Raw genomic sequence first — 18,257 nt, 5'->3', positions numbered from 1 at the left:
CTTGTGCTTGATGGATAGACGGCTTGTACGATCGGGTGCTGTAGAATAAAAGGTACAGTTGAATGGTCCAATTACAATCGAAGTGACGAAAGGAAAAGATACATCAACAGTCCGATTGCCTAACGACAGCAACAAATAAGGCGATACTTATACTTCGTCCTTTGGGTTATAAACATACGACATCCTATCCCTATTACGGCTTGTAGCCCTTGCATATTCTAAGAGTAATCTATACATCGCGGCGTGGAGAATTCAGACCCAGAATGAACGGAAAAGAAGGTAGAAGAACACACCTAAAATTATAAGCAACCATATCTTCTCGTCTCCAAAACGCCCGACTCCATTCGTACCCGTGATCCCCAATCTCCTTCGCCAACTCATCGTGCGCACCACTGGCACCTTCTTCGTCACCGCTGCTATCCCCAAGACCAATGACTCCGCGAAAGAACACAAAAATATCCCACAAATCCGAAAAGTCCACTTGCACTGGTACGTAGTGCACCCAAGGTTGTATACGGTCTGTCCACCATTCATTATAAACAGTAGCTTTGAACACAACCGATCCCGAACTTATGAGTCGTTTAAACCGGCTCGACCACGCGTTCCCGTCCATCTAAACAGCATGAATGTCAGGGATACAAGGGGAATGTTTTCGCTTAGCAAACTCACGACTCACATCCAACATAAACTTCCTCTTTTCACCTACCCCGGTTCTCTCTACTGGAACGGCCCAAGTATATCGCTTCAACAGCTTCTCACACACATCGTCAGAACACGAAGTAGGATGGCTCGCGAACGAGACGTCCATGAACTTTGAAGTATACAGTGTTCGATTGACCTACGGAGGTTCACCGTTCATATGAGTTCCAAACAAGAGGAAAATATCGGCGTTGGCTTACAGTTAATACCCCGTTATTTTCTAGACCATGCCTCGGATCGAGTACCTCAAGCTCATCTGGAAATGCAAACGGAGGTGGAATGCTTCCTGAGGGTGGGCCTCGTTACAACAACGAATGAAGATCATGGATACAACACCCCCTTACCTTCTGGGTTATTGGCCCCGGCCAAAAAATCCACTCCCCGGACCCTCTGGCCTAAATCCCACTCCAGACCGTCTCCCGCAAACATTCCCGTGTTGGTACCTCTCCAATGTAGACGTTGATCGGTTTTGCGAGCCCACCGTCCTTGAGGGATTTCCGATTGCTGAGATTGAGTTGTAAGCTCTCTGGGGTGATTTCGTTCCGGTTCTGATGGGTTCATGAGTACTTGTCCGTCGTTATTCGTATACGATTCGTCAGATTCCTCTGAATCATCGATCCACTCTAAAGGAATAGCTGCCGTGATATCGGCATGGAGCTCCGTGGGCGAGAACGATATCTGTGGGTGCAGTAAATAAAGTCCGTTGAAGTCATTCAAATGACTTACCACTCCGACCCAGCCTTCTTCTCCTCCCGAGTCAATATCTTCACCCAATCCGCCAGATCTTAGGTGCGCTCCTCTCCCTCCATCGAAGCTTAGAAACTGCCCGTGAGCCCTGAACAGGTGGGGGTTCAGACAAGGATTCGTAGCGCTCGAATGATCATGTATCAGAGTGTGAGGCTCTCGTGTTTCTGGATGAGGGAGACGTAAGGAAGGCTTGATGTGCCGTTGGCGACGAGGAGGAAAAAGAGAAGTCGGATATTGGGGTAGAGAGGATGGCGAACAGGATGATAGAAAGCCTGGTCTAGGTGCATGTTCAGCTTCAGGACGAGATGTAAGGACTTTGCAAGGAACCTTGAGTTGACACAGACATTGAGATAGCGAAAAAATAGCTACTCACCCTGGCCATGCCTGGCAGCTTTGACTGCCCTCTCCCAAAGCCCCCAATCCTTCCTAACAACCGGTCTGTCATCCGGATTGACCATAATTTTGAACGGTGGGATGTGCTTTGCGACGTCTGAATACTGCAGCAACGCAATGATGAAGTCGCCCGCGATGGTGTTCCGTAGGCTCTGTGTATGCTGTATCGATGAATCCCAACTGTCCTTCTTTATGATATAAACGCCGTCTCTGAGGTGCCGATTAAGGAACCTCCGATGAGATCTCTCCAAGACATCAACATCGAAACCCCAAAAGACCTCTATATCCCTCCAAATTTGATCATACTCGTCCGGCAATCGCACCTGATGATTTTGCACGTACGCCCACCATTTTTCAAATCCTATTGGTGGAGGACGCGAATAACGTCGTTTATACTCGGTTACGGCTTCGCGAAGGTTTTTTGATCCCTTTGAGAGTTTGGTCTGCCAGAGGGTTTGGGAACGTTTTAATAGCTGGTGGATTGGATGAGGACGGGTACTGGTAGACGATGGGTTGACTTCTAGGAGGCCGGAAGGAAGATGTTGGTGTGAATCAAGATATTCAGAATGCGCTAACCAGGTCGTCGACGCGTATGCTCGTTGTCGTGTGCGTTTCTGGGAAGTGAAGGGCTCGGTTTTTTCACGCTCGGATTGCGTCTGCGATGTATCCTTTCCGCTTTGAGTTTGGTCTTTGGAGGTAAACCGACTCGCTTCTCGTAGAATGAAAAAAATCAAAATGAATAGGAGAAAGATTGCGACAAGCTTGACAAGCTTCCGACCCAATCTGCGCGGGGCTCTAGGTATCATGCGGGTTCTAGGCCGTACTCCAATGACTGGCATATAGACGAACGAATGCGGCGGTCAAAAAAGAGCGGAAAAGAGCTTCGCGTGCCTAGCCAGCTGTCAGTGTCAACGAGGCATCGATAAACCGAAAATGAAACATAGCAGTGCTGGGAACTTCTTCGGGTCGGCGTTCGGTGATATCAGTGATGAGCTAGGCTGGGACTTTCAGCGTTACTGCCTTGTATACACCCTTTTGAAGATGTGGAAGTCCTCGTCTTTGGTACAATTGTAGCCGTCAGAACGGAATTTGTTGCCATCTTTTCCCATGATTTCGATCCGCTGTCGTCCATAAACCCTCTGTATTCAAGTCAGTTACAACTTCAACTTACAAGAGCTATCAGAAGAATAGTGTTGCATGCAAGGCGTTGAGCTTGTGAGTCCATGATCCTCATGAGGTTGGACCCACAACTTGGACGCTGAAGCTTGAAGTGCGAATCAACGCCATGTACTAGTAATCTATCTATCTATCTATCTATCTATCTATCTGTTCTACTAACTTTTACCCATTTGCTCGAGCAGGACAACGTAACGCGTGGGAGTTGTAAAGTCACCATAATCTCCAGATTTAGTATAATACGTTAAATCTCGATGGTGCCTGTGTCGTCCATTATCGCGCAAATTTGAACGCAGGTGGGTCTATGTATGTGCTTTTGATATTTTTCCTTCCTGAGCTGTGGCGCATCTCAACGGGTCTGTTCTCATCTTTTCCCTATATATCTCTACAAGATGTCCTGTTTTGTGTTCCTCAGAACTTCCATGAGACTTCAAACTAAACCATCGTTGGGACCAAGGGTCTATCCGGTGAATTATCCCGCGACTTTTATTAGGCAGACTCCTTGAATGCACGGGGATGGGTAGTTATATCATAACGCCTACAGGTTGCCATCGCCACCAACTCTCTTGCGGACGAATCAATATCAAAAATAGGAGCATCAATCCCGGGTCTGTTGAAACGTCGTTCTCACCCGGAAGTTGGGAGCATCAGTGTACTTGGTTATGTCCTTAGTTGGTTGGGGTTGGAGGTTGGAACGGCTGCGCGAGGGAACGTTGTCTGAATAAGGATCTTGCTCTTGTAAACTAAATTCGAACTCTTCGACTGGTGCTAACATGCAGGTATTTGCAATGCTGCAGGGTCTTACAGACACTGGTTGCCTTGCGAACACACTTCCTGTTGGTACTTACGTGTTCGTACTTTTAACAGGCGTCGCCCCCAGAGTTTCGGGTCTCGTTCGATGACTCTTCGCCTCACTCAAGTTTCGCAAGCTAAATAGTACTTGTACTTGTACTGAGCTGTGCCGATCTGATGAGCTTTAGTTCCAGACGAAGCGTGAACGATTTGATTGGGCCAACAAGCCAGGAATGGTTTCCTTTTACAGATCCCACTCCCAGTTACCTTGCCGCTTCCAAGCTACCGGTTTCCTCTGACCAAGTTCTCTGCTTCCGTTATCGCTCTCAATGGAGGCGGGCACGAAGCGAAGGACTCATGAGAATATCGCGAGCGAAGTCAGCTCGCAACATCTCCGAGACCCCCGCGACGGGCCAGAACCAGAACACCGGTTCTGCCATGCCAACAAGAATCAACATACAAAAACCTGGGTGGTTCGGCATCGTTTCACCTTCCCCCTCTCCTTCTCTCTGCCCTAGTAAGTCTGTTTTGATTCCTCTCTCTCTCCCCTTACTCAACTGTCTCCACAGTCTTTCGTTCTGGGCTGCCCGGCTGCACCCCCTGGTCTTTTCAACTTCCACATTCCTTTCAGCAGGCTTTTCTTTCACAAGTTCATAATGCGTTACTCTATCCTACTTGCTGTGGCAGCGCCATTAGCTGCAGTCTATGCCGCACCCGTTAGAAGACAAGATCGTCCGAATATAGATGTCACTATCCTCAGTGCGTTCGTTACCTGTCTTTTGTGCGGATCGAGACTGATTTGGTTTTGCAGAGTTCGCAGACGTCCTCGAACAACTAGAATCCGAGTTTTACCAAAAGGCTCTCGACAAATACCAGCCATCCGATTTCACAAGTGCTGGCTATGCCGTACCCGACCTCGCAATCGAGCAACTCAAGGTCATTCAGCAGGATGAAGCTACCCATTCCACTGTTCTCCAAGCAGGACTCGCTGCTGTCGGCGAGCAACCCATAACTTCATGTAAATTCAATTTCGAGTCGGCTCTCACTGATGTCGCCACCACGATGGCTGTCGCCCGAGTTGTCGAACAAGTGGGTGTCGGAGCTTATCTGGGAGCTGCACCTCTTGTGACCGATCCGGTGATCCTGCAAGCTGCGGGAAGCATCTTGCCAATTGAGAGCAGACATCAGATGATGTTGAACGTGTTCTCGGGATCAGGTACTGCGATCCCTAGTGCGTTCGATATGCCTCTCTCTCCCAGTGAGGTGCTGAGTATTGCGGCACCATTTTTCGACGGACCTTGCGACTTGGGTGTTCCTGGTATGTGGCTACGGGTTTCGCTTACTCGAAAAATTTTACTCAACCGGTCCGTTTTGTAGCTAACCCGACCCTTGCTATCACGAACGAGGGTGCTGTTGGTCCTGGTAACAAGTTGACCTTCAAATCAGATGCCATCAACGGTACCGTCTCGGAAGATGTGCGTATTTGCCTTTCGTTGGCAGTGGGGATGCGGATTTCTGACCTTTGGTACTATAGAAATTATTCTGTCAAATGCTCGTTGGTGGTAGTCCCGCCTCGATCACTATGCCCTTCAACGATTGTGTTGTTCCCGACGATATCAATGGCCCCGCTCTGATTTTCATCACCGCAGACTCCCAACCGCTCCTTGGCAACACACTGGACCGTCAGACCAACAACGGCAAGCTCGTTGCTGGCCCAGCTCTGGCGTTCATCGACACTCAGCCGCAGATGCTCGGTCAGATGGTTCGTCCTAGCGGTGCTAACAGTGGTTCCACGAGTCAAACCACCCAAACCATCACCCCTGAGCAGGCCTCGAAGATCATTTCGGGCGCTTCAAGTACGACAGAAGGAGGTGCTCAGCCTACAGGTGCACCTGTAAACAATGGTGTCAACAACGGAGGCAAGCCTAACCTTGCCAAGGGTCCTTCTGCAGACGGGAAAATCGATGTTCTTGGTTGGAGTGGTCTCTAGATTTGACGTTTTCGTGACTCGATGTTGTTGGACTTGTTTTTTCTCGGCACACTTGTGATACCATCTTCGGATACCATTTTCTTTTTTCGCGAAAGGACTGTTTAGTAGATGACGCATTTTTTACGTAAAGCACCTGCTTCACTTCTCTTGGCTGTTCACTTTATTTTTCCTCTCTTTCTCTCTCTACCCCAGCCGTGCATAGGGCAGAACGGCGTTGCGACTGTACAGCAGAATGGAGAAATGTTTGTAGGTCAACCGAGCTGGTTCGAGACCATTTTGGTGTAGGCGTGTGTCAATGCGTGAAGATCGACGGGGATTTTGGTGCTAGACGTCGTGGCAACGTTGAAATGTGTGGGACTCGACGCTCATCTCTTCATCTTTTAAGTTGCTACCGGGAAGAAATGACCTCTGCTACTAAGTTCCCTACTTTTTTTTACCACGAACTTTGAGCCTTTTGATTTACAAGACAGAATACCAAAGCAGTGCCATCGCATTGAAATAGGCCTGGCTGCCAAATAAGGTATATCATGATATATCCAGACAGGGGCATCAAACTGTTTCATCAAGTCTTGCCGGACTTTTAACGTTTCAACAATCATGATATGCATAACCCGGTATGTCGATGGATGAATATATAAATGGGAAACAACATCCACGGACCACTGCCAATCGAACGGATGGCTTCCGTCGAAGACTGGACGGGAATGAACGAGTTGTACGGTTGAAACGTTGAAAAGACGATCCCTCTGTCTTAGCGGCCTCCGACGCCATCAACTTCTCAGCATTCTGAACTACACACTGAATTAGGCATAGCTTACCGTTGCCCGCCTGGAGATCATCAGGGCAAAAATGGCAGCAAATTGCTGCTGGGATGGCCTCTTGGAAACGGTAGAAAAGGCAGGTGGTTGCTGTTTCGCATGGTTGCTGCCACCCTTCCACTTGGTAAGCTCTTAATCGACAACCACAACTGTCGCGTCCTTCTCATCTTCTTGCAGTTTCTTCGGTTTGGGCTGCGCCCTGTTCCCCCCCCCCCCCCCCAATCACGTTCTTTCAAAGCCGGGCTTTTATCTCTCTTCAACTCAATGTACAAGTCTTTCGTGGTTCTTGCATTGGCAGCGCCATTTGCAGTGTTTGCCGCACCAATTAACAAACGACAGACGCCGAGTTTAGCTGCAACGGTACTCAGTACGTCTTCCTATTCATCGTTTACCTCCCCAAAGGCGATCGTTTTTAATCGCCTTGTTCGTGCTTTTTTTTTTGCAGAGTTCGCTGACGTCCTGAATCAATTCGAGGCGCAGTTCTACCAAGCGGCCATGTCAAAATTCGTAGACTCCGACTACACAGATGCTGGCTTTGTTTCCAGTCGAATACCCTTAGAGCAGTTCACCATCATTCAAAACGACGAAACCTTGCATTCTTCTTTTCTTCAGAGCGGTTTAGCTGCTCTTGGAGAAAGTCCTGTGACTTCCTGTAAATTCAATTTGGACGCGGCGACGAAAGATGTGGCTACTATGACAGCGACTGCTCGGGTTGTAGAGAACTTGGCTGTGTCTGCAATCTTGGGGGCGGCACCTCTCGTTGGTGATCCAGTGATATTACAGGCTGCTGCGAGTATTTTAACGGTGGAGGCGAAGCATCAGTCCATGCTCAATGTCCTATCGAGTACTGGAAGTTCGATCCCGAGTGCGTTTGATATTCCTTTGGCGCCCAGTGAGGTGCTAGCGATTGCTGCTCCATTCTTTGATGGTCCTTGTGATTTGGGTATTCCAGGTGTGTTTCTGGCGGTTGTTTTTTTTTGAGGTTGAATTTGTTGAATAATAAATGTGTTTTAGCTTTCCCTACACTCACGATCACCAACGACGGACCTGTTACTCCTGGAACCAAGCTAACGTTGAAATCTGACGCTATCAATGGTACGATCTGTGAAGATGTGTGTTATTATTGTTTTCCACCCATTTGCTGTACTAAAAAATTGTTTGTGATCTTAGGAACTCTTCTGTCAGATGCTCCTCGGAGGTTTCCCCAACTCTATCACAGTTCCATTCAACAACTGCGTCGTCCCGGCTGGCTTGAATGGTCCGATGGCCATTTGGGTGACATCGGACGAACAACCCCTCCTTTTCAACTCTGTCGATCGTCAGACGAACAACAACAAGCTTGTCGCGGGGCCGACGATGACATTTGTCGATACTCAGCCTCAAACGCTGGTGCAGATGTTGAGAGCTGAAAATGCTGGGACCGTGACTAGTAAGGTTATTACCGGAGGGGAAGCTTCGAGCGGGAGTGGAAGTGGGACGAATAGTACCTCGTCTGTGAACAATGGTGTGACGGATGGAGGAGTTCCAGTTTTGACAACTGGATTTTCGGCGGATGGAAAGATTAATGTGCTTGGATGGAATGTTACGGATCCTCAGGGACAGTGAGGTCGTTTGATTCCTCAATTTCGCCGTCGCATGAAAGTGAGGTAGCCTATTCTGCTCATTTCGGACATTTCCCTTCGACTTCGTTTACTTCTAACCCGGTGTAGCATCCCTTCTTCCCTGTTCGTGAGCGGTTTGTATGTATTTAGAACTAGTGTGTATTTCAGTGAATGTAAACGTGTATAAGAAAGTGATCCTCTCTTGACGTGGAACGGGAACGGGCTGGTAAGTGCTCCCACGCAGGCAACCTCAACCGCATCCGATCAACCGCGCCGCTTTTGTATACTCTCTAGGATGAACTGCAACAATGGTTCCCACAGATGGAATTTGGAGATCAAGACAACTTGAAGACAAACGCTGGGAATCTGAGTGACTGAGCCTGAACAGAGCGGAACGAGGGAAACGCGCGACTCCAAGGTTTCTAGCTATGTAGTGTTATCACGTTGCGGAAGAATTGCAGCGTGAAAGACCCGAGTCCAAAATGTTAACTTTCTTTTTGAGCAACCTAGGTTGCAGACGAGAGTGCCACAGTTAAAGCTTTGAAGGTCGGATGAACAGAGATAGTTGAGCAGCTAAAACCAGATCTGAACACTTGACACAAATGCGTTCGAGGAATTGCAGCTTCGTCTGAGGCACAGGTTGATTCTTTACTCAAAACAGAGCTGGTAGTAAATTGTAATAAAGCTTTACTGGCGCCAGACTCCTGTCAAAACCTTGTTTAAAGGCCCACAGAGTTAAGTAGCAGATCCTTCTCGTCGAGTGTAGCTTTCAGAATTTCAAAGAGACGTGAGCGGCGTAGTAGGAGGGCGTCATTGTCAGTTATTGTCAGGATCCTATGATGAGTAGTGGCCTGGGTGCACAGCCTTGTGTCAGATAAGCACGCGTCGCAAGACCGTTTCCTCTTCACCATCACTCTCATTGTATCTTTCCTCGCCAAATCTCGCCTCGAGAGTGCGGCTAATACAGTTCTGAAACTGTTACTCTCACTTCATTAGACATGGCTGATTCTGGCGACGGAAACATCAAGGTCGTCGTACGATGTAGGCCTCTCAACACTAGAGGTACGCCGGCCTTTCGCAGTTTTTCACAAACATTTCTTTCAATCGAATGCATTCTCCATGTTGACTTCATCTCTTTGTAGAACTTGCGCGAGGCGCAAAGCCCCTCATTCGAATGCAAGGCAACCAAACATTTCTTGATCCCCCAGAAGCCGGTTCCCAACAAGATGCCAAACGCGCAACGGAAAGGAAGACGATGGCGTTTAGTTTTGATAAGAGTTACTGGTCTGCGGGTCCGCGAGATGAACCTGGTTACTGCTCACAGCAGACATTGTACGACGATTTGGGGAAGGAGTTGTTGGACCACGGGTTTGCGGGGTTTAATGCGTGTATTGTGGCTTGTGAGTCGATTTTAACCTTCTCACTGGAGTTCTGTATTTAATTCTGGATTAACCTCTTTCCAGATGGACAAACCGGTGCGAGAATTCCAAGATATGGGTCCCTTGAACTTCCGCCTGACTTAACTGCACAGGGTCTGGGAAGTCCTACAGGTGCGCGAATCATGCCTTTTGGAAACCTGAAATTTATTGACTGGCGAAATCCTCAGTATGATGGGTTGTGCGTTTGTTGAAAGTTTGGAGTGATTTCTTTGTCCTCACGATACATTCGCCCCTTAGATGGCCCGGACAAGGGTATCATTCCCCTCACTTGCTTGGAACTTTTTACTCGGGTGGAAGCACGAACAGCACAGGATCCTAACATACATTTCACCGTTGAGGTTTCCTACATCGAAGTACGTCTATTCACCAACTCTTTGCTACCATCGCTGAGCACCGTTACTTCAGATCTATAACGAGAAAGTGCGGGACCTCCTGAATCCAAAGAACTCGGGAAATCTGAGAGTCCGAGAACATCCAAGTTTAGGTCCGTATGTTGAGGATCTTTCCAAGCTCGTAGTCAGTAGCTACGATGAAATGATGACACTCATGGACGAGGGAAACAAGGCACGGACGGTTGCTGCTACTAACATGAACGAGACGTACGAACAATCATTTACTTTTGGAGGCCTCAACTTGACTTTTGGGTATTTCTCATAGGTCTTCTCGTTCGCATGCCGTGTTCACCCTCCTCCTGACTATGAAAAGACACGACGTTGACACGAATTTAGACACGGAGAAGGTCTCACGAATCAAGTGAGATCTTCTGCGTTATCTGTTTTGTGGCAATTTCTGACGAACATACCTAGTTTGGTTGACTTGGCTGGATCCGAGCGAGCCAATTCTACTGGCGCCACTGGACAACGATTAAAGGAAGGTGCTAATATTAACAAGTCCCTCACCACACTCGGAAAAGTTATATCTTCGCTGGCTGTTGCAAGCGCTGCAGAGGGGAAGAAGGGGAAGAAGGGAAAAGCAGAGGAGTTTGTTCCTTATCGAGACTCGGTGAGTTCTCCATAGCATCTCTTTTTGTTCGAAGCACTCATCTCGCCTTACATACCGACAGGTCTTGACCTGGCTTCTCAAAGACAGTTTAGGGGGGAACTCAAAAACAGCTATGATTGCCGCCATCTCACCTGCAGATTACGAGGAGACGCTCAGTACGCTAAGATATGCTGACCAAGCGAAGAAGATCAAGAACAAGGCTGTTGTGAACGAGGATCCTAATGCCAGGCTTGTGCGCGAACTCAAGGAAGAGCTAGAGGTGCTGAGAGGTGTGTATTATCGAGTTAAACTCTTATAATACCTGACATTTTTTTTCGTCCATCAGCTCGTGTGGCTGGATCGTCTGGAGAGGGCACTTATGATCCCAAGGTGCCTCCCGAGAAACAGAAGGTCACTTATCAGACGAAAGATGGAAGAATAAAGACTGTGACGAAGGCAGAGTTGCAAGAACAGATGGAAGCTAGTGAGAAGCTAATGCAAAGTCTTAATGAGACATGGGAAGAGAAATTGCAAAGGACACAAGAGGTCCAGAAGGAGCGTGAGAAGGCTCTTGAAGAACTGGGTATCTCTGTTGAGAAGAATATGGTTGGTGTTCATACGCCAAAGAGGGTGCGTTCAACTTGCCATGATGTTCTCTTCCGACATTTACCAACGCTTCTCTGAAGATTCCGCATTTGGTTAATTTGGTATGCCAGCTCTTTTCACTCTAGTTGAGGAGTTATTCGCTTAATAGCTTCCTTGGACCAACTCTAGAACGAGGGTGAGTACTACCGGGATGCTGTTGAATCATGAGCTGACCTCCTAACTATGCTAGATCCTCTCATGAGCGAATGTCTAATCTACCAACTCAAGCCCGGGAAAACGACGGTATGGCGAAGTCTGTTTGAGGCTCGACTGGAATCCTGATGCTTCTTTTTAGGTTGGAAGGTTGGACAGCGAAAAGTCGGCTGCTATCAGACTCAGTGGTGACAACATTCTGGACGAACACTGTTACTTTGACCACACAGATGGGAAGGTGTTCCTCCATGCGTTACCGGATAGTGTCACAGTGAGTGACTTTTCGACCATGACGGGTTCTTCACAGAAAACGATTGACCATTTAACGTTAGTTCTTGAACGGGAAGCGTGCTGCACCAGAACAGGTAGGTTGCACAAGTTGGTGATGGGGAGTCGTGGTTGACAAAGTTTAACAGCCTCACAAACTGCGATCAGGATTTCGTATCATTCTTGGTACGTGTTGATGCTCTTGAATTCGTCCTGTCAATTAAAACCTTTTGGATGTCTCTCGGTCGTGAACCTTAGGTGATAACCATGTATTTCGGTTCAACAACCCAGAGGAGATACGAAAACAGCGAGATCGAGCTACAATGAAGTCGAATATGCAGCTTAACATTTCTGCTGCCGATCTGGAAAGTGGCGAAGCATCGCCTGCCACCCGACCAGATTCACCAGTTTCTTCGATTGATCAAGACGATGCGGATTGGACATTTGCACAACGGGAAGCAGCATTTGCAAGGCTTGGACTCGACCCAACATTGGACAGCTTGCCTGATGACGACTTGAACAAGTTGTTTGAAAAAGTCACGAAAGCTAAAACGTTGAGGGAGCATCATCTGAAGTCACGTCCGGAAAGCAGCCTAAGTCAAGTCGACGATGTTTGGAGTGACACTGGTCGGCCTTTTGCGAGTGATGCGACGACGGATGATACTAGTGTAGATGTCTGGTCGAGCCATCATGATAGTCCAGACATCGGGGATGGACCTCTGAAAGATGTTCAGCATCAGCTGGAGAATCGACTACAGGCTATAACCGAGTCGTCCACGGAGGCGGAAGATCTGAAGGTGGAGAAAGATCATATGGAACACCAGCTTCAACTTGTACGAAATCAAATGAAGCGGCTCATTGACGCTCGTGCGCGAGGAGAAACGGACACAGATATGGAGGTGTTTGAACCGGTCATCTACACTGCGAGGCAACTGAGACTTATACGGAAAGTCTTGGATAAATGGCGGGCTCATCGTGCGTTCTCGATGGCTGAGGCTGTTCTTTCGAATGCTGTACTCGTCAAGGAGGCCAATATTATCAGGTGTGTGGCTTTCGCCTTACCTTTTGTTTCTGAAAACACTGAAAATCTTGCGTTTTCAGCAAAGAGCTTGGGAAGGATGTATCGTACAACTTTACCATCTCCTCTGGAGGATCCCTTGCTGCTCCCGCATCCTCTGTTGACACAATAGCAGGACTGGATCAGTTTGGTGATGTTGCTGACCCAGTTCTGCGGTCAGCAACCCAGCCGTCGGTAGCTGTGAAAGTCCTCGACAAACGCCATAACGCAATATATGTATGGTCTCTTGATCGCTTACAACAACAGCTGCAGCGGATGCGAAATTTGACCACATACATCGATCGGCCATCCTATACACAACACTTTTCTTCGGACGAACCATTTTATGATTCGCCTCCTCCCGAGTACTCGTTCATAGGGAACGCAATGATGTCCTTAGCGCCGTTGGCTCGACGTCTTTCGTCTGTTTCGACCGTTCCCATATTTTGCCGGTATACGTCGGAAGCTATAGGGTCTTGCCGTGTAGACCTTAAACTGGTCAACGTGGTCCTACCTTCAAGGCACTCCTCAGCTCCATCCACTAGGCCCGCGTCGCCGGTACCTGATGTGGTTCCTTCTGGAAGTAAATTAAGTTTCTTCCTGACAGTTGATTCTGTTAAAGGACTTTCCCCCCACGACTTCTCTTCTGTTCATTTACAAGTCCGTTTGTCATCATTCGTTGGACCCAGTATTGCGACAGAAGAAGTCTTCCCTTCCGTTGCCGTCAATCTCGATTCCTCCTCCCTTTCAGAACTGAAATTCAGACGCAGCTTCTCGATCGCTGCCACGACAAAGGTACTCAATCATCTACGCAATGGCTATGCACCCGTAGAATTCTTCGCGTCTGTGAATCCTACGTACCTTGAGCGCTTAGAACGTTGGGATGAGTTACGAGAGCAGAAGACTTATCCCAGACCGTCTTCCGCTCCTAGTTCTCCCGAGCCAGAAAGCCGGCCAGCTAGTGCACCTCCCATGAGGCGTTCAGAAACCGACTTTGTGGTAGAACAAACTCATGACATCGCTGCGTGGATCCAGTTGTGTGAGCTAGCTCCAGACGGACAATATGTTCCAGTGCCTGTGACTTCACAGGGACATGTAGATCCTGGATGTTTCTTTTTACATCAAGGCTTACAGCGCCGCATCATTATCTCTTTATCCTCCAATTCTGGTCCGCAGTTCCCATGGATAGAGTTGACGAAGGTCCGGATGGGTAATGTCAGATTACTTGATCCCAAAGGTCGCATCCACGAGTCGGAATCCAAGGCACTAGTGACGTTACCACTTCTCAAGGACCAGTTTGTGGAATTCAAGCCGGATGGTACCGGGGCCCTAACGGGACATGTTCTCTGGGATTCCAGTGTTCACGATTCAGTGCTTCTCAATAAAGTCACCGCTCCCAATCAACGAATTCTCCTTCAGATGCAGTGGTCAGTTGCTGTGGAAACATGTGCGGACCCAGTACAATTCAACATGGACATTGCAATAACGATCGGTACACGAGATGCTCGTCCTCCCTCAAAACTGCTCAATTTCTTTGGATCGAATAAGATCCTTTCAAAGACGAGTAGTCTTTTCCACGTTCGACTCTCGCCACCTCTCACAAGATCTCCTAAAGATCTTTGGCGTCTCGATACGGCTGAGAAGTATGTGCGTGGCGAGGAGGCGCTTGGCGTATGGAAACCTCGGGGTATCTCGATTGTAGAAGATTACTCGAGGCTGGTGTCGATGGAACGCCGAGCAGCAGATGTGCAAGCCGTGCGCGTCATACTGTCGAACGTACCCCAGAAACTGATTCAGCCCGACGCTCTTGCATGGCGTACTGATCAATTGCTTAGGAAATCACTTGACCTATGGCAGAAACGGTTTGGGCATCAGGGAGATGTGAGGCTGAATATTCTTATCTCATGTTTCGGCTCCATACTTACGCTCTTTGTGAAGATTGTGCTCAGTCAGGATCCTACCGATGAAGGAAATTCGCCGAGTAAAAAACCTTCTGGTATAGAATCGCTCGATGGTTTGAAGTTAGTATCAGAGACGAAAATCATTGCGCGGAGGTAAGCGCCTGCCAATTACACGCGTCATGAAGCTCATTAAGTCCATATTACTAGTGATGGAGCGACCAAGAAAGGACATCTTCTAATCCTTACAGACGCAATACAGAACGTTTGGGAGAAACGGTGGTTCGTTCTGATGAGGTGTGCTTGTTCACGTTTCTATGGAATATAATCAGTCTTTTTACCCTGCCTCAGACCTTATCTGCACATGTACGCCCATTCAAATGAGGTGGAAGAGGTCGGTGTCGTCACTCTCACCGGTGTCAATGTGGAGAGTGACCCCCAGAAGGAGCTGCTTCTAGGGGTGGGTGTCAAGCCTTTTTGCCTCTTTTCAAAACTAACGACACTCTCAACTCAGAAACCTTTTTCGTTTACTCTTTTCACGTCCTCGAATTCTCATGCGTTGGCCGCTCCAAATCTTAAAGAGAAACAAGCCTGGGTTGCAAAACTAGATCCCACACGTCTACTATCCTGACAGCTATCTTACGGGAATTGGTTTCGCTATCGTAATTACCTTGATGAGGTTTGGTTGCCGTTCATTTTTATTTGATCTAATTTACTCCATTATTGCTATCCTGCATGGTCCAATCTCCTCTCGTTACCGGTTTTTTCACAACACTAGATATCATTATGTAGCACATACCCGTTGTCGAATATGTTCCCATCCTCAAATCTACTCACGCTCACAACTATCAGAAGATACTTAGCAGTTGTACCATTTATATCACAATACTAAGCATTGAATTTATAAAACAGCCTTCATGGCTTGGACCCAAGATGACCTCTGCTGTGTCATTCAACCCTGTTGCTACCCTCAGTATTTCTAAGACCTTGGAGGATGACCTCGCGGCGCAACCATTTCTCCTCGGGGGTGAAGTACCAGCTCAGGATACCGAACAGAGTGACAGCACCGAAAATAACACAGGCCTTGCAGTTCGGAATCAGGAAACAAAATCAGAAAAATACGCCGCCAACTCACAAAGTTGAAGGTTTCTGCTGTGACCGGGAAGAAAAAGGGCGAGATCATGACCTGGAGATCATGTATCAGTAAAAGGAAGATGATCGAGATTTCCCTATTTTGATAAGAAAACTCACGGCGACCACAAGTCCGTTCCATAAAGAACAGATCAAATAGATTGGTTTGGCAAAACGCCCCAGCCGAAAATGAGATGACTGGAAATGATTGGGAGTCATGGTGAGACGTAATAGGGATATCAAGCCATATGCAGCAATAGTTGGAACACCCCCGGCGGACACAAGGGAGGTGAATGCGACCTGGCTAGGGAGAATAGTGCAGAGCAGGCACGCGCCGAAAATGTACATGACCGTGACAGCATTTCTGGGTTGTCCGTCCGCGTTTACTTGGCCAATCCACGATGACAACGGAAGAACACCGTCTCGAGCAACTGCGAATATCAAACGAGATGCCGCGACTACAGCAATGCTGGTGCTCTTTACGGTGTAATTAGAATAGGAGAGGAATCTAGGAACGAAATTGACCAACCAAAATCAAACCCAGAATCGCGAGAATAGTCATGAAAACGCTAGGCCCTTTCCCTAGAGCAAGGGCGTACAATTGAACGAACGGTTGTGGAGCACCGAGTGAAAACAAAGTATCCAAATCTGGGGTGCAGAAGAGGAACAGTATGGTCGCGGCAAATCCCAATACGCCAGTGGCAAGTGCGCTACTCAAGATTCCTTTACTCGCGACGATACTACAATGGGATAAGCTCTGATAAGGTCAACGAAGGAGCTCAGCTTGCCTACCTTGCATTTTTAGTTTCTTCGGCAATATGGCCAGACGCATCAAATCCAGTCATGGAACCAGCAGTGAACAAGCTGCATCAATGTCAGACCGTCATACGCACCGGAGAGCAATTTAAAGGCGACCTACAATGAGAGGATCCAGTTCCATGCAGGCGGAGCGCCGGTACCGTTATCTGAAACATGCTAAGCTCCAATATGTAACCCGAGAGGAATAGACTGACAAGTCATGGTGAAGACCTCCTTCGCAGACCTCAACCCGTATGTCTTCGAAACTCCGATGGGTAGCCAGATAATGCACAAGAAGAAATCGAGAATCATCAATCCCATCGTAAATTTGAAGACGAAAGAGTACAGCCTAGTAGGCAGATAATTGATTGCGATGGAGACGACGAGCAATCCTTCTGAAATGGCCCAGATGAGCGCACGCCACTTGACATTATCGTTGGTCGTTCCTCCTGGGAAATCAATCTCCCACACCGCCAACTGAGAGACAATATAGTTGGCCGTTGTCTGTAAACGCCTCTTTTAGTTACTGTATTGGCATTGTCCATATGGAACACGAACTTGGCAATTACCCGCAGTGAATGTCATCCAAGCCGTGCAGGTCCACCAAGCGACGATGAAACCAAAGAATCTGGCATACTTTGGTCCAGCACTTTCCGCCGCCCAAATATAAATGGAACCGCTAAGGGGTAGAGCTGAACATATTTCGGCGAGGACCCCGGCCGTCATCATCATGAAGATGATAGTGATGACATAGGAAGACCTGACGGAGGCTAAGACTGGGGAAGCGCTATTAAACCTATGCCACGAACCATACAGCTGCTGGCCCGCCTGCTAGTAAACCAAGAAACAGAGAGGTCCTGGAAGGGGAAAGAGGTTTGCACAAGTACCTTTGCAAAAGATTGAGATAAATCATACCTAGCTCCACCGATGAAATTGAGTGCGCAGAAACTCGCCGCGAAATTTTCGATCAAGTGCCAGGTTCGATGAAGTTGCTAAGAACGGGTTAGACCTCGAACGGTGAGCTTACAATTGGACATACCGGCTTGTAACCTAGATTTTGCTGTGAAAATCATCAGTGACTGTAGAAAGCTCCCGAGGGAGCGAAAAAAAGTGGGTCACGACACTAGGGCTTCCCTACGCAGGTCTGAGCGCTGATCAGGTTCAAGCGGTATGATCTCAATCCTAGAGAAATTCTCGCTTCCTGGCATTTAAAAATCGCCAGAAAATCACAGAAAATCAACAAGGATACCCGCAGCCAATAACCAGTGTTTTCCACCAGAAAGAGACGTTACCAGTACGACTAGCACCCAAATCTGTCAAGGTCCTCCCATTCGCGTTGTTTCTTCACCAATTGCAACTGATCAGAATCAACGATCGATTCTGCTTCACGGTCTACGTGGTCATCCTTTGACTCAGAATGGTGAGAGGCTTGGTCGTTCATGATGACAGGAAGAAAGGATTGAGTATTGCTCATGTTTGGCAAATTTTTTTTTATCCACAATGATATGTGCTTATGTAAAAGAAAGATAAAAGATCAGAGTCATCCGACTGCTTGTACTAACTAATGATACCCGAGTCCAACCCGAGTCGTTAATTTTATTTCTATTGATTGTATCCAAGCGTGCCTGAGCAAAGTTACTGATCATGTCATGAATAAACTTAGACAGGACCC

At 47.8% G+C, this 18,257-nt stretch overlaps 5 protein-coding genes across 5 annotated transcripts; 3 read left to right on the top strand and 2 right to left on the bottom strand.

Annotated features, from left to right (window-relative positions):
- Positions 1 to 48: 48 nt before the first annotated feature.
- Positions 49 to 3,115, bottom strand: E1B28_003942 (uncharacterized protein). Its single transcript, XM_043148384.1, has 8 exons — positions 3,011 to 3,115; positions 1,820 to 2,960; positions 1,426 to 1,760; positions 1,044 to 1,377; positions 900 to 985; positions 677 to 838; positions 294 to 613; positions 49 to 229 (listed from the first exon to the last, which is right to left on the bottom strand). Exons 2-8 carry the CDS (start codon positions 2,676 to 2,678, stop codon positions 148 to 150), a joined length of 2,178 nt encoding a protein of 725 aa, XP_043012983.1. The 5' UTR covers positions 2,679 to 2,960; positions 3,011 to 3,115; the 3' UTR covers positions 49 to 147.
- Positions 3,116 to 4,051: 936 nt separating this feature from the next.
- Positions 4,052 to 6,183, top strand: E1B28_003941 (uncharacterized protein). Its single transcript, XM_043148383.1, has 5 exons — positions 4,052 to 4,324; positions 4,377 to 4,566; positions 4,619 to 5,125; positions 5,185 to 5,282; positions 5,342 to 6,183. Exons 2-5 carry the CDS (start codon positions 4,464 to 4,466, stop codon positions 5,795 to 5,797), a joined length of 1,164 nt encoding a protein of 387 aa, XP_043012982.1. The 5' UTR covers positions 4,052 to 4,324; positions 4,377 to 4,463; the 3' UTR covers positions 5,798 to 6,183.
- Positions 6,184 to 6,662: 479 nt separating this feature from the next.
- On the top strand, positions 6,663 to 8,416 carry E1B28_003940 (uncharacterized protein). Its single transcript, XM_043148382.1, has 5 exons — positions 6,663 to 6,739; positions 6,793 to 6,982; positions 7,061 to 7,567; positions 7,630 to 7,727; positions 7,786 to 8,416. Exons 2-5 carry the CDS (start codon positions 6,880 to 6,882, stop codon positions 8,218 to 8,220), a joined length of 1,143 nt encoding a protein of 380 aa, XP_043012981.1. The 5' UTR covers positions 6,663 to 6,739; positions 6,793 to 6,879; the 3' UTR covers positions 8,221 to 8,416.
- A 673-nt stretch (positions 8,417 to 9,089) lies between these two features.
- E1B28_003939 (uncharacterized protein) lies at positions 9,090 to 15,565 on the top strand. The gene is made up of 23 exons (XM_043148381.1): positions 9,090 to 9,278; positions 9,359 to 9,616; positions 9,680 to 9,691; positions 9,748 to 9,766; positions 9,823 to 9,833; positions 9,893 to 10,008; positions 10,061 to 10,254; positions 10,313 to 10,408; positions 10,462 to 10,657; positions 10,719 to 10,926; positions 10,983 to 11,266; positions 11,323 to 11,343; positions 11,411 to 11,417; positions 11,472 to 11,524; positions 11,577 to 11,705; positions 11,767 to 11,799; positions 11,851 to 11,887; positions 11,960 to 12,743; positions 12,803 to 14,639; positions 14,697 to 14,812; positions 14,867 to 14,953; positions 15,008 to 15,116; positions 15,171 to 15,565. Exons 1-23 carry the CDS (start codon positions 9,215 to 9,217, stop codon positions 15,285 to 15,287), a joined length of 4,788 nt encoding a protein of 1,595 aa, XP_043012980.1. The 5' UTR covers positions 9,090 to 9,214; the 3' UTR covers positions 15,288 to 15,565.
- On the bottom strand, positions 15,566 to 18,047 carry E1B28_003938 (uncharacterized protein). Its single transcript, XM_043148380.1, has 12 exons — positions 17,934 to 18,047; positions 17,625 to 17,645; positions 17,501 to 17,577; positions 17,395 to 17,442; positions 17,144 to 17,345; positions 16,801 to 17,089; positions 16,707 to 16,752; positions 16,580 to 16,651; positions 16,317 to 16,527; positions 15,908 to 16,264; positions 15,792 to 15,842; positions 15,566 to 15,739 (listed from the first exon to the last, which is right to left on the bottom strand). The coding sequence occupies exons 1-12, from the start codon at positions 18,024 to 18,026 to the stop codon at positions 15,605 to 15,607; spliced, it is 1,602 nt and encodes a 533-aa protein (XP_043012979.1). The 5' UTR covers positions 18,027 to 18,047; the 3' UTR covers positions 15,566 to 15,604.
- Between the last annotated feature and the right edge of the window lie 210 nt (positions 18,048 to 18,257).

Source organism: Marasmius oreades, chromosome 2, assembly GCF_018924745.1.
Source record: "Marasmius oreades isolate 03SP1 chromosome 2, whole genome shotgun sequence".
Lineage (NCBI taxonomy): Eukaryota > Fungi > Basidiomycota > Agaricomycetes > Agaricales > Marasmiaceae > Marasmius > Marasmius oreades.
The sequence above is the reverse complement of the archived record's forward strand: the minus strand, read 5'-3'. Positions and strand labels throughout refer to the sequence as shown.

Excerpts from the sequence above, each read along its gene's own strand:
- E1B28_003942 (XM_043148384.1), bottom strand. The coding sequence starts at position 2,678 with ATGCCAGTCATTGGAGTACGGCCTAGAACCCGCATGATACCTAGAGCC. Across the intron at positions 1,761-1,819 it reads AGCTGCCAGGCATGGCCAGG|TCCTTACATCTCGTCCTGAA; the intron begins GTGAGTAGCTAT and ends TTCCTTGCAAAG. Across the intron at positions 1,378-1,425 it reads AAGAAGGCTGGGTCGGAGTG|ATATCGTTCTCGCCCACGGA; the intron begins GTAAGTCATTTG and ends CTGCACCCACAG.
- E1B28_003938 (XM_043148380.1), bottom strand. The coding sequence starts at position 18,026 with ATGAACGACCAAGCCTCTCACCATTCTGAGTCAAAGGATGACCACGTA. Across the intron at positions 17,646-17,933 it reads ATTCTGATCAGTTGCAATTG|CAAAATCTAGGTTACAAGCC; the intron begins GTGAAGAAACAA and ends TGATTTTCACAG. Across the intron at positions 15,843-15,907 it reads GGAACGGACTTGTGGTCGCC|GTCATGATCTCGCCCTTTTT; the intron begins GTGAGTTTTCTT and ends CATGATCTCCAG.
- E1B28_003939 (XM_043148381.1), top strand. The coding sequence starts at position 9,215 with ATGGCTGATTCTGGCGACGGAAACATCAAGGTCGTCGTACGATGTAGG. Across the intron at positions 12,744-12,802 it reads AAGGAGGCCAATATTATCAG|CAAAGAGCTTGGGAAGGATG; the intron begins GTGTGTGGCTTT and ends TTGCGTTTTCAG. Across the intron at positions 14,813-14,866 it reads ACGAAAATCATTGCGCGGAG|TGATGGAGCGACCAAGAAAG; the intron begins GTAAGCGCCTGC and ends CCATATTACTAG.
- E1B28_003941 (XM_043148383.1), top strand. The coding sequence starts at position 4,464 with ATGCGTTACTCTATCCTACTTGCTGTGGCAGCGCCATTAGCTGCAGTC. Across the intron at positions 5,126-5,184 it reads TTGCGACTTGGGTGTTCCTG|CTAACCCGACCCTTGCTATC; the intron begins GTATGTGGCTAC and ends TCCGTTTTGTAG. Across the intron at positions 5,283-5,341 it reads ACGGTACCGTCTCGGAAGAT|AAATTATTCTGTCAAATGCT; the intron begins GTGCGTATTTGC and ends TTGGTACTATAG.
- E1B28_003940 (XM_043148382.1), top strand. The coding sequence starts at position 6,880 with ATGTACAAGTCTTTCGTGGTTCTTGCATTGGCAGCGCCATTTGCAGTG. Across the intron at positions 6,983-7,060 it reads TTTAGCTGCAACGGTACTCA|AGTTCGCTGACGTCCTGAAT; the intron begins GTACGTCTTCCT and ends TTTTTTTTGCAG. Across the intron at positions 7,568-7,629 it reads TTGTGATTTGGGTATTCCAG|CTTTCCCTACACTCACGATC; the intron begins GTGTGTTTCTGG and ends AATGTGTTTTAG.